A 13,535-nucleotide genomic window follows, 5' to 3' on the forward strand; every position below is an offset into this window, starting at 1 on the left:
CAGGCAACGCGACCACTGCAGCAGGCAACGCGATAACTGCAGCAGACAACGCGACAACTGCAGCAGACAACACAACAACAATTACAGCAGATACTGCAACAACAACTACAGCAGATACTGCAACAACAACTACAGCAGATACTGCAACAACAACTACAGCAGATACTGCAACAACAACTACAGCAGACACTGCAACAACAACTACAGCAGATACTGCAACAACAACTACAGCAGACACTGCAACAACAACTACAGCAAACACTACCAACAGTAATACATCAGCAGCTGCCCTCACTTCACAACTCACCCAACTACAATCCGAGTTAAATGCCACAAATAGCGCGACTCTGGCACTTCAAGAGGCTAACAATACCCTCACCACTCTTGCAAGCGCAGTTCAGGAAGCACTTCCAGGGAGGAGGAAACGCAGCGCCGCGGACGACATCCTGGCCATACAATCCATCGCAGATCAAATTTCAAAAGCCATTTCTTCGGGAAACTTCACCGGTCTCCCTACTCTGGTTGAGCAGCTTAAAGCGGCGGCGGCCACTCTGACGCAACTTACCCAAGCGATTCAAAATGGGTCTGTGACAGTGGATGCTTCCCTTCAAGCCTCCGTGGTGGGCGCCATTGCCTCAGTGAACACCGCCGCCAGCACCGCCGCTCAGGCCAGCAATAACATGGCCAGCGAAATCGCAAGCGTTCAGGAGAGCCTCACTCAGTTAGGGGTAACGACAGTGGCCGTGGACACAACGGCGCCAGTAAACTCGGCTCCTCTCCAGACTACTGTTGCAGCATCAGACACCACTGTTGCAGCATCAGACACCACTGTTGCAGCATCAGACACTACTGTTGCAGCATCAGACACTACTGTTGCAGCATCAGACACTACTGTTGCAGCATCAGACACTACTGTTGCAGCATCAGACACTACTGTTGCAGCATCAGACACTACTGTTGCAGCATCAGACACTACTGTTGCAGCATCAGACACTACTGTTGCAGCATCAGACACTACTGTTGCAGCATCAGACACTACTGTTGCAGCATCAGACACTACTGTTGCAGCATCAGACACTACTGTTGCAGCATCAGACACTACTGTTGCAGCATCAGACACTACTGTTGCAGCATCAGACACTACTGTTGCAGCATCAGACACTACTGTTGCAGCATCAGACACTACTGTTGCAGCATCAGACACTACTGTTGCAGCATCAGACACTACTGTTGCAGCATCAGACACTACTGTTGCAGCATCAGACACTACTGTTGCAGCATCAGACACCACTGTTGCAGCATCAGACACTACTGTTGCAGCATCAGACACTACTGTTGCAGCATCAGACACTACTGTTGCAGCATCAGACACTACTGTTGCAGGATCAGACACTACTGTTGCAGGATCAGACACCACTGTTGCAGCATCAGACACTACTGTAGCAGGATCAGACACTACTGTTGCAGGATCAGACACTACTGTTGCAGGATCAGACACCACTGTTGCAGCATCAGACACTACTGTTGCAGCAACAGACACCACTGTTGCAGCAACAGACACCACTGTTGCAGCAACAGACACTACTGTTGCAGCAACAGACACTACTGTTGCAGCAACAGACACCACTGTTGCAGCAACAGACACTACTGTTGCAGCAACAGACACTACTGTTGCAGCAACAGACTCTACTGTTGCAGCATCAGACACTACTGTTGCAGCAACAGACACTACTGTTGCAGCAACAGACACTACTGTTGCAGCAACAGACTCTACTGTTGCAGCAACAGACTCTACTGTTGCAGCATCAGACACTACTGTTGCAGCAACAGACTCTACTGTTGCAGCAACAGACACCACTGTTGCAGCAACAGACTCTACTGTTGCAGCAACAGACACTACTGCTGCCAGCGGCTAGTGCTGCTACAACAACAGCGAGTACTAACAACCTCAGCTGTAACAACCACCATAACAATCGTGACCATTACAACCTAGGTTACAACAATAACAGCAGCAGCTATAACAATCATGATCACTACAACAGCAGGTATAACAATCATGGCCACTACAACAGCAGCTATAACAATCATGATCATTACAACAGCAGGTATAACAATAATTTCCACAACATCAGCAGGTATAACAATCTTGGCCACTGCAACAGCAGATATAACAATTATGTCCACTGCAACAGCAAGTATAACAATCATGGCCACTACAACAGCAGATATAACAATCATGACCACTACAACAGCAGACATAACAATCATGGCCCCTGCAACAGCAGGTATAACAATCATGGCCCCTACAACAGCAGATATAACAATCATGACCACTACAACAGCAGGTATAACAATCATGGCCCCTACAACATCAGGTATAGCAATCATGGCCACAATAACGATCAAGGCAACTACAATAACTGATGTAACAATCATTCCCACTAGAACATAAGGTATAACAATCAAGGACACTACAACATCAGATATAACAATCAGGGCCACTACAACTGCAGGTATAACAATCATGGCCACAACATCAGCAGGTATAATAATCATGTCCACTACAACACCAGGTATAACAATCATGGCCACCACAACAGCAGGTATACCAATCATGTCCACTACAACAGCAGGTATACCAATCATGTCCACTACAACAGCAGGTATAACAATCATGGCCACTACAACAGCAGGTATAACAATCATGGCCACAACATCAGCATGTATAACAATCATGGCCACTACAACAACAGGTATACCAATCATGGCCACTACAACAACAGGTACATCAATCATGGCTACTACAACAGCAGGTCTAACAATAGTAGGGACAATATATACTTCAACAAGCTTTAATTCGTCAATATTACTTCAATTAAAAAATTATTTTCTACTTTGTTGATAATGATGTAATTCATATTTTTTATGCTATTCGTGTGATTCCTATTTATTAATGTGTATTTTACTATATTATCAATTATTTTAATTATTTTACATTAAACACGTATGTTTATGAGAACAATGAAATGGGTGACTAAACTAATATGTGTATTATTCTGATGTTGATTACTATCATGATCACTATTCCGGCTCTGTGCTAGCCATTCTGAGGGCTGTCCTAAGCATTGTCAAAAACTGTTCTAGGCAATTAAAAATCTACAGTTCAGGATTGTGTTTAATTATCCCGCGTTAATATATATGTTTAAGCGATTATGTACATTGCTTTTGCGATTTTGTATGTGTATTTGTTACGGACCCGAGCCCAGCGTCGTAGCACGGAGCATTGACGTCCACGCCACGTGAGTCAGCTCCCGAAACCCCCTATAAATGGACGACGCCATCTAGTGAGGACGGGATATACCGGCCACAGGGGCTGGATTCCCGTCTTAATCACCTCGTAACATAGCCGCTGCTGACTTCTGGTGAGGTGGCGCTTAGACAGAACGCCATCTATGGAGTGGATAGGTGGACGTTTGTGTCTAAGCCTGTAAGTGAGGTGCCCTAGAGTGTCCCTAGTACTAATGACGTGTCTGATTACAGAGTCGACCTGGGACTGCTGTATTGGACGATGGGGCAGTCTACCCAAGGCAGCCATAGTCTCTCCACGTGTTTGCTGCAGAAGCTGTGAGTTGCTCCCGGACGAACACTGCTGAGAGTGTTAGCCTGCCTGTGACGTGGCAGAGTTGAGGAATCGTCGTACCCGGGGGTTGACTGGTGGAAGAGACTAGCCACTGTGGTGCTATAGAGAGGAGAGTGATCAGCGGAATCACACGAGGCTCCTGCCTAGGGCTCGCAACCCTAGTATGGGTTGTGGAGTAGCCTATGCAGCGGAGCTGATTGGAACCGGCCAGCTACAGGCTGGATTTGTGGTTGAAGGCCTCAACGACGGTGCACCCAGTGGGACTGTGATTTGGCTGGCCTGTGGCCAGGGTAGATTCGCCTAGAGAATCAAAGGATTCATCGTGAGGCCACGAGAAGAGATCCAGGGCTACTCATCTTGAGCACCGTAGAGCATCCTGTGTCTTAGGAGGGAGACAAGTTATTGTATATAAGTGTAGTTATAGCACCAGCGTGTGACTGTGAGATATATATTTATGGTGGTGGTTAATATATATATTTAATTTAGTGTATTTGTATCCCTTCCCCTTTAATTTACTTGCGTTACGGAACACACCCCTTGAAAGCCACTACTAACTTGGGGCCGGACACCCAAACTCTAATAACATCAGAGAAGAACCCCAGTTGCGACCCAATAGGGCCGTAACAGTATTTAGTTACACATGTATGCAGCAAACGTTTATATTTGCTGAGGCTGAACTCAAGCTCATGAGCCGTCTTTCTTAAATATTAATCACAGGTTATATAAATTATTATCCTCCTAGTCTCGTAGTGCAGTTGGTGGTTGTTTGCATGTAGGTCCTTCCTAACCACTTCACATACTTCGGTTACTTTGGTATGTTGTGAAGGCTCCTGTGTCAGGTTAGGTCGGCACTGGTGGGTTTCGACGGTTCTTTGGCATGATTGTCCTCCTCCCATGTCTGGTCGTGGATGCTGGGTTGTAGACCTGCTAGGACGAGGTGGTCCTTGATGGACTTTCCTCGCCTCCAAGCAATCATTGGTGGATTTTGCGGGAAAGTCTTCCAAGAATGTTGGTCACTGTATGTCTCCCTCAATTAGGTCCATACTTCTCAGATTGTCTGTTTTAGTTCCCCGCAAAACCAGGAAAGAACAGGGGTAAGGAGGATCCGGCCGTCTCCTATCCTCCAACCGTGTGGCCGGGGGCCTGAGAAGTTGTTCTATGGTCTTCCCGCATAGTTTCTCCTGGGCGTGGTTCAGCGTTTCCTCAGGGTAACCTCTGCGCCTAAACGTCACTCACAGGTCGTCTAGCTGGGGGTAGAGGATTTCGTCCTTGTTGTTTATTCTTTTAAGGCGTAATCCTAGGGAGAAGGGTAATGATTTCTTTAGGGCTAGCGGATGGAATGAGTCGAACTTCACGTATGTGTGAAGGTTCGTAGGGATGTAATATGCCATCGTGTTAAGGTGTCGGGTTGTCTCGTCCACGTACATTGTGGTGTTGATAAAATTCATTGTGGTGTCGTCGTGTTCTAGGATAAATTTGATGTTTCCGTGGACTCGAGTCAGTCAGGTGCTGTCACAGTGAGAGGTTGTGTTAGCTGGAGCTCTGGAGTAACATTCTTATTGCAATAATGGAAGGATTAGTAAATGATTTGGTGAGTTTGGTTGGAGCTCAGAGAGCAGAGATGGACTCCCTGTGGGAGGAGGTACGACGGCTGAGACTTCAAGAGGAAACGAAGGAGGAGACCAGTGTTGACGAGACCTCATCGTGGAGAGTAGTGAAAGACAGGGGTCTTAAGAAGACCTTGACAAGGCCGCCTACAGACGCCCTAAGGACGGCAAATTCATTTGCCGTGTTGGAGGACGAGTGCTGTAGTGCGCCTGCAGCGAAGAAATCAGCGAGGAACGGCGGAGCACAGGCCCCTCAGGCTGCTCAGAAAGTTAGGGCGGTACCGAAGCGAATTTTGGTTGTGGGAGATTCCCAGGTGAGGTATTTAGACAGAACGATTTGTGCCAGAGATAGGGGGAACAGATTAAGGGTTTGCTATCCGGGAGCTGGAATTGGTGATATTGTTGAAAACATGAATGATATTATGACGGGAAATGGGAACAAACCCATTATTTGTATTAGTGCAGGGGGTAATGATGTTGGGCGAGTTAGGAGTGAGGAACTAATACAGAGATTTAGGACAGCCATTGAATTAGTTAGGAGCAAGGGAGGAATCCCGATCATATGTGGCATTCTTCCAAGAAAGGGAGTGGGAAATGAATGGATGTCGAGGGCACTTGGTGTCAATTGCCGGCTGGAAAGATATTGCAAATCAAATGCAATATCTTTCATAGACAACTGGGAACGCTTCTATGGAAGAAATGAAATGTATGCTCGTGATGAGGTGCATCTATGGAGGGCTGGGGTTGTTGCTGTTGCGAACTCGTTGGAACCAGTGGTTAGAGGTGTTTGTTTGGGTTTAAACTGTTAGTAGATTGTGGTATGGGATTTGATTTGGAGGAAGGAGGTAATAAAAGTATGTGTTCGTGGGAGAAAAGAATTGGCAAAATGATCAGGGAAAGAAAAGGGCCTCAAAATAACAATTCACTTAGGATATATTACACTAACAGTAGAAGTCTAAGAAATAAAATTAATGAATTAAATGCTCTTGTCTGCGCAGAAAAAATATATATTATTGCACTTACCGAAACGTGGATGAATGTAGAAAATAGAGAACTATTAGCTGAATATCAGATTAATGAATTTAAACTATTTCACACAGATAGATATATTAGACGAGGAGGGGGAGTAGCCATATATGTTAGGGACAATTTGAAATGTAGTCTCAAAGAGGGAATCAAAACTGAGCCACACACAGAAACTATTTGGATAGAATTAAACGAAAAAGCAAATATTATTATATTAGGAGTTATATATAGGCCACCAAATTTAGACAGAATGGAAGCAAAGCATCTATGGGATGAAATATCTAGAGCATCTAGATCTAACAGTATTTATGTCATGGGTGACTTTAATTTTAGTGGAATAAACTGGGTGAACAAAACAGGGAATAGTGAAGCAGAAGATTTTCTAGAATTAATTGACGATTGCTTTCTGACGCAACACATTAAGGAACCAACGCGGGAAAATAATATTTTAGATTTAGTGTTAACTAACAGGGAAACACAAATTAATGACATCGAAACAGGGAGTGAGCTAGGGAACAGTGATCACAAAATAATCAGATTTAGCATAGAATGGAATAGGCCTGTAGGAGAAAATTCTGTTAAAGTGCCAGATTTTCGAAAAGCTGATTTTAATAGCCTATGAAATTTTTTGGGTCAAATAGATTGGAAAGTCTTGGGTATTATATTATATATATTATATATATATATATATATATATAAATATATATATATATATATATATATATATATATATATATATATATATATATATATATATATATATATATATATATATATATATATATATATATATATATATATATATATATATATATATGGTTGTACGGAAGTGGGGGATGGTTGTACTGACGAGGGAACAGGGGAGGGTGTAATGGCGGGTAGGACGAGAGGACGGAGAAGTTGGGGATGGTGGGGACGAGGGGACAGGTGAATGGAGAATGGTAGAAAGGAAAAGGAAACCAGGGAGTGGGGGATGATGGGAAAAATGAGGGGCCAAGGGAGGAGAAATGGTAGGGAGGATAAGGGGACAGAGAAATGGGAGATGGTGGAGTGGGGACTGGTTAGGAGTTCGAGGGGATGGTGGAATGGGGGATAGTGGGGAGGACAAAGGGATGGAGGAGGGGGGGGGGGGTAATGGTAGGGAGGACGAGGGGATGGAGAAATGGGGAATGGTTGGAAGGACGAGGGGATAGGGAAGTAAGGAATGCTTGGGAAGACAAGGGGACGTCGGAGGGGTGAATGGTGAGGAGAACTGGGAGACAGGGGAAAGTTGTTGTGGCTGTGGCTGGGTACAGCAAGTATATATATATATAATGTAAATATTCGTTTGTTCAAAATCACAAATCTCCAAAAGTTCTTCACAGATTGCTTTGAAATTTTGACACAATGTTCCATTCGAATATGCGCACGTTTTTATTTACCTACTATATAGATGCCACACCTGTGACAGGTAAAAACATGCATTTTTGAAAAACAGTGCCATCTGTTGGACATAAACTCAACACACGATATACTAAATATTTTACGATTCCATTTCAAAGTTTCCTACTGCATTGTTAAATTTAATTTCAATTGATTTCGATTTATTTTCATTTTGATTTAATTATTTTGTGTAACATTGCCTTGGAATTGAGTTGTGTTGTTTACCATACTGTTCATATAGCGAATAAAGATGACTTTTTTTAACTTTTTCATTTCGTTTTTTTAACTGTTCGTATTTTTCAGTGCAATTGGCGTGGGATTGAGCTGAGTCGATTGGTCTGCCTTTGAATTGAAATATTTATTTAGTATTTTTTGTTTTGTTTTTTGGCTTTGGGTTTGAAAGCAATAAAATGGACAATGTGTTTATATAACGGCTGCAAATGTGCAACAAAATAGCCATGAACCCACCGGCTACAACGTTAACTGTCTTTTTCACATTTTATCAAAATAACGTGTTTGCAAAAACACTGCTGTATTCGTGTGCTTTAGTGCACAGCTGCCTACGTATTACACACACACATGGAATGCGAGAAGAAAATCATTTGAACGACGCAAACGAGAAGAGCGATTCGCCAAACTTCCTGGCATATTCAAACAAAATACGAGAGGCAGGCTACACCGTGCATCCCAATCATGAAGAATGCTTCTCTCTTCGCATGCTGTTGGTAAATGTGCCCGGTCTAACGTCTTTCCTGCAATTGAGATTTGTCAACGGAGTTACACATACCACTTTCCGAAATGCATGGCAAGCTCTGAATTTATTGGAGAACGACCGACACTGGGATGTGTGCATTAATGACTCGAGTGTGTACTCACCTATTTATGCATACGAGGGCTGAGCTCTGGCTCATTGGTCCCGCCTCGCAATTGTCAGTCAACTAGTGTACAGGTTCCTGAGCCTATTGGGCTCTATCATATCTACACATGCAACTGTGAATGGAGTCTGCCTCCACCCTATCACTGCCTAATGCATTCTATTTGTTAACCACTCTGACACTAAAAAAAAATCTAATATCTCTGACATTTGGGAACTCAATTTCCACCTATGCCCCCTAGTGCGTGTGCTTTTTGTGTTAAATAGTCTGTCTTTATCTACCTTGTCAATTCCTCTGAAAATCTTGTACGTGGTGATCATGTTTCCCCTAACTCTTCTATCTTCCAGCGACGTGAGGTTTAATTCCCGTAGTCTTTTCTCGTAGGTCATTCCTTTCAGACCGGGTACTAGTCTGGTGGCAAACCTTTGAACCTTTTCCAGTTTAGTCTTATTCTTGACCAGATATGGACTCCATGCTGGGGCTGTATACTCAAGGGTTGGTCTGACATATATGGTATACAGAGTTCTGAAAGATTCCTTACACAAGTTTCTAAATGCCGTTCTTATGTTGGCCAACCTGGCATATGCTGCTGATGTTATCCTCTTGATATGGGCTTCAGGGGACAGGTCTGGCATGATATCATCCGCCAAGTCTTCAAGAATTTCATCTCCCAAATGATACCTTCTAACTGGCCTCCTGCTCCCTACACTTATCTTTATTACTTTACATTTGCTTGAGTTAAAATATAACAACCATTTGTTCGACCATTCCTTCAGTTTGTCCAGGTCTTCTTGAAGCCTCAAGCAGTCCTCCTCTGTCTTAATCCTTCTCATAAGTTTGGCATCGTCAGCAAACATTGAGAGGAATGAGTTTATACCCTCCGGGAGATCGTTTACGTATATCAGAAACAGAATACGACCGAATATAGAGCCCCGTGGGACTCCACTAGTGACTTCACGCATATCTGAGGTCACACCCCTCACTGTAACTCTCTGCTTCCTATTGCTTAGATATTCCCTTAACCACTAGAGCACTTTACCAGTTACTCCTGCCTGTCTCTCCAGCTTATGTACCAGCCTCTTATGGGGGACTGTGTCAAAAGCTTTCCGACAGTCCAAAAAAAATGCTGTCCGCCCGGCCTTCTCTTTCTTGCTTAATCTTTGCCACCTGGTCGTGAAATTCTATTAAGCCTGTAAGGCAAGATTTACCCTCCCTGAACCCATGTTGAAGGGTTGTTACGATGTCCCTTCTCTCCTGATTTGTTACTAGGTATTTTCTCACGATCTTCTCCATCACCTTGCTTGGTATACAAGTTAAGGACACTGGCCTGTAGTTCAGTGCCTCTTGTCTGTCACCCTTTTTGTTTATTGGGACCACATTAGCCGTCTTGTGTGTACTCACCTAGTTATACTCACCTAGTTGTGTTTGCGGGGGTTGAGCTCTGGCTCTTTGGTCCCGCCTCTCAACCGTCAATCAACAGGTGTACAGATTCCTGAGCCTATTGGGCTCTATCATATCTACACTTGAAACTGTGTATGGAGTCAGCCTCCACCACATCACTTCCTAATGCATTCCATTTGTCAACCACTCTGACACTAAAATGTTCTTTCTAATATCTCTGTGGCTCATTTGGGCACTCAGTTTCCACCTGTGTCCCCTTGTGCGTGTGCCCCTTGTGTAAATAGCCTGTGTGTGTGTGTGTGTGTGTGTGTATTCACCTAGTTGTGTTTGCGGGGGTTGAGCTTTGCTCTTTCGGCCCGCCCCTCAACTGTCAATCAACTGTTTACTAACTACTTTTTTTTCCACACCACACACACACACACACACACACCAGGAAGCAGCCCGTGACAGCTGACTAACTCCCAGGAACCTATTTACTGCTAGGTAACAGGGGCTTTCAGGGTGAAAGAAACTTTGCCCATTTGTTTCTGCCTGGTGCGGGAATCGATCCCGCGCCACAGAAGTCCTGCGCTATCCACCAGGCTACCAGGCACCTGGTAGTGTGTGTGTGTGTGTAAATAATAACCACACAAATGTCACTGATAGGTAAATGCTGAGACGCTACTGTACTTTTCTTTTCCATCCTTGAATTCTCATTCTTCAAGATGAGTGTTGTCCGGGTGAGGTGGTGTTCATCTCACTCTATGTCCCCAAAATCAACTCCCATCTACCTTTTGTTGTCATATAGTTATTTGTTACTTATTTGAATTAGTATTTTGTGTGGTGGGATGATGGGGACGCCACGCGTGTGTTTGAGGCAAATTGTTGTTGTTCGATATTGGCAAAACCAATTAATTTTTTGTTTTTGCTCTTTTTTTTATTATATGGTCCTTTTTTATCATTTTTGTTTGTATTTTAAACTTGTAATATATGAGTCATCTCTATATAGATATAGCTATATTAAAATAAAACACAGAATACCTAAGAAATATATTTGGGTAAATAAATGCCAAAACTGTCAGGTCAGTAGTTGTACACTCCATGTACACATTTGTTTCACTCATAGAGATTTTTATGCTTCGGCAACAAGCCTACGTCACAACTGGTTACACCTGTGCAACTCTGGTATAAAGCCTCGGTCCTAAATTGCGTATCAGAGTTTTTTTTGCGTTCGGCAGTGGAGGTTGTTGGACCGAGCTCTGAACCACAGACAAGACAAGACCCGGGAAACTCTGTCAGCCCCAGCAATACGCCACCAGCATGAAGGCTCTGATTTTTGCTGGCTTGGTCTTCTGCATTTTACTTCTGTTACAGGTATGGACGAAGGTTCTTAGGGACATTATAAGCGTTCTTTATCTCTGGCATGGTGGGGTCCTTATCTCTGGCATGTGGGGTCTCGTCTAACCACTCCTCAAGCCTTGTAGGAAAATCTTTTGGGGGGACCCAAAAACTTGTTCCACCGGCAGATTAGGGTAGGGGAGGCTAGTTCTGCTGCATTACTAGCTCCTTTACTATGCAGGCTGGGTCTCCTGTTTAAAACCTGCTCAGACCAGGTGGTCCTTGAGATATTTATTTCTCTTCCAAGCGATCATAGGAGGATCTCCAGGGAAGTTCAACCAGGATGGGATGCTCTTCGTACGTCCCTTTCATCCAGGACAACACTCTGGTCATTTTTTGCTTCAGATGTGTTGCTAAGCCTGGAAAAACCAAGTCAGGAGGATCTATCTCATATCGTTTGGTTTTGGAGTCGGAGGATCGAGGAGTTGCGCTCGGGTTTATGTTGTCGGCTTAGACTGGGCTTTATGTAGTGTCTTGTCTGAATAGCCCCTAACACTGAACATCTCCCAGAGATCCCGTAGCTGGGGCTGCAATATTTCATCCGTGCTATTTATTCTCTTTAGGTGGAGGCCTAGAGAATATGACAGGGAAATCTTCGGACCTGCTGGGTGGCTGGAGTCAAACTTCAAATATATACGGAGGTTTGTGTGTATGTAGTACGCTTTCGTTTGGAAAGAACCTAACTTTTTCGGCTACCTAACCTAACCTAACCTATAAAGATACGTTAGGTTAGGTTAGGTAGGGTTGGTTAGGTTCGGTCATATATCTACATTAATTTTAACTCCAATAAAATAAAATTGACCTCATACATAATGAAATAGGTAGCATTATCATTTCATAAAAAAAAATTAGAGAAAATATATTAATTCAGGAAAACTTGGCTTATTAGGCAAATCGGGCCTTGCATAGTAGGCTGAGAAGTGCGTTCTGGCTACTAGGTACGACATATATATATATATATATATATATATATATATATATATATATATATATATATATATATATATATATATATATATATATATATATATATATATATATATATATATATATATATATATATATATGTCGTACCTAGTAGCCAGAACGCACTTCTCAGTCTACTATGCAAGGCCCGATTTGCCTAATAAGCCAAGTTTTCATGAAATATTTGTTTTTCGGCAACCTAACCTACCTAACCTAACCTAACCTAACTTTTTAGGCTACCTAACCTAACCTAACCAATAAAGATATGTTAGGTTAGGTTAGGTAGGGTTGGTTAGGTTCGGTCATATATCTACGTTAATTTTAACTCCAATAAATTTTTTTTTACCTCATACATAATGAAATGGGTAGCTTTATCATTTCAAAAGAAAAAAATTAGGGAAAATATATTAATTCAGGAAAACTTGGCTTATTAGGCAAATCAGGCCCTGCATAGTAGGCCGAAAAGTGCGTTCTGGCTACTAGGTACGACATATATATATATAGGCTGAGAAGTGAGTTCTGGCTAAGGAAGCAAACATAGGAATGTGCCTCAATGTCAACAGTGACTGCCCAGACAGGTACAAGAGGAGTGTCGTTAACGCTTATGTCGACCGTGCTCTCAGCCACAGCTCAGAATGGAAGCAAGCCGATGAAGAACTCTGTAGGGTAAGGCAGGTCCTAGTCAACAACGACTTCTCCAAATGGTTTCGTTGAAGACATCATAAGAAGGAAGGTGAAGCGCCATGCAACCTCTGAAGAGACAACTAACACAACACCTATACCCCCTATTAGACTATTTTACAGGAGCTTCTTTTCCACAGCTCATAAAACGGAGGAAAAGGTCCTGAAAGGCATTGTTAATAGAAACGTTATCCCAACAGGCAAAAATCAGAAGATACAATTGACGATTTACTATAAAACCAAGAAAACGGCCAATCTACTCATGAGAAACTCTCCAGACACAAAGCAGAACGCTTTAAAAGAGCCCAATGTCGTCTATGCCTTCAAATGCCCACTTGGGGACTGTAAGCTTCAAAGAATTCAGTATATAGGCAAGACAACAACGTCTCTTTCCAAGCGATTAACGATGCATAAGCAACAGGGCTCCATTAAGGAACAAATAATCTCTTCCCACAACCAGACCATCACCAGAGAAGTCTTAACAAAAAACACGGAAATCATCAATAGATACAGCGATAGCAGGCGGCTTGATATCTGCGA

At 43.1% G+C, this 13,535-nt stretch overlaps 1 protein-coding gene across 1 annotated transcript; it reads right to left on the reverse strand.

The window, feature by feature from the left end:
- Positions 1 to 1,989: 1,989 nt before the first annotated feature.
- LOC138356802 (uncharacterized) lies at positions 1,990 to 2,796 on the reverse strand. Its single transcript, XM_069313123.1, has one exon. It carries the CDS (start codon positions 2,794 to 2,796, stop codon positions 1,990 to 1,992), a length of 807 nt encoding a protein of 268 aa, XP_069169224.1.
- Between the last annotated feature and the right edge of the window lie 10,739 nt (positions 2,797 to 13,535).

The sequence above is a fragment of the Procambarus clarkii genome, chromosome 74 (assembly GCF_040958095.1).
Source record: "Procambarus clarkii isolate CNS0578487 chromosome 74, FALCON_Pclarkii_2.0, whole genome shotgun sequence".
Taxonomy (NCBI): Eukaryota; Metazoa; Arthropoda; class Malacostraca; order Decapoda; family Cambaridae; genus Procambarus; species Procambarus clarkii.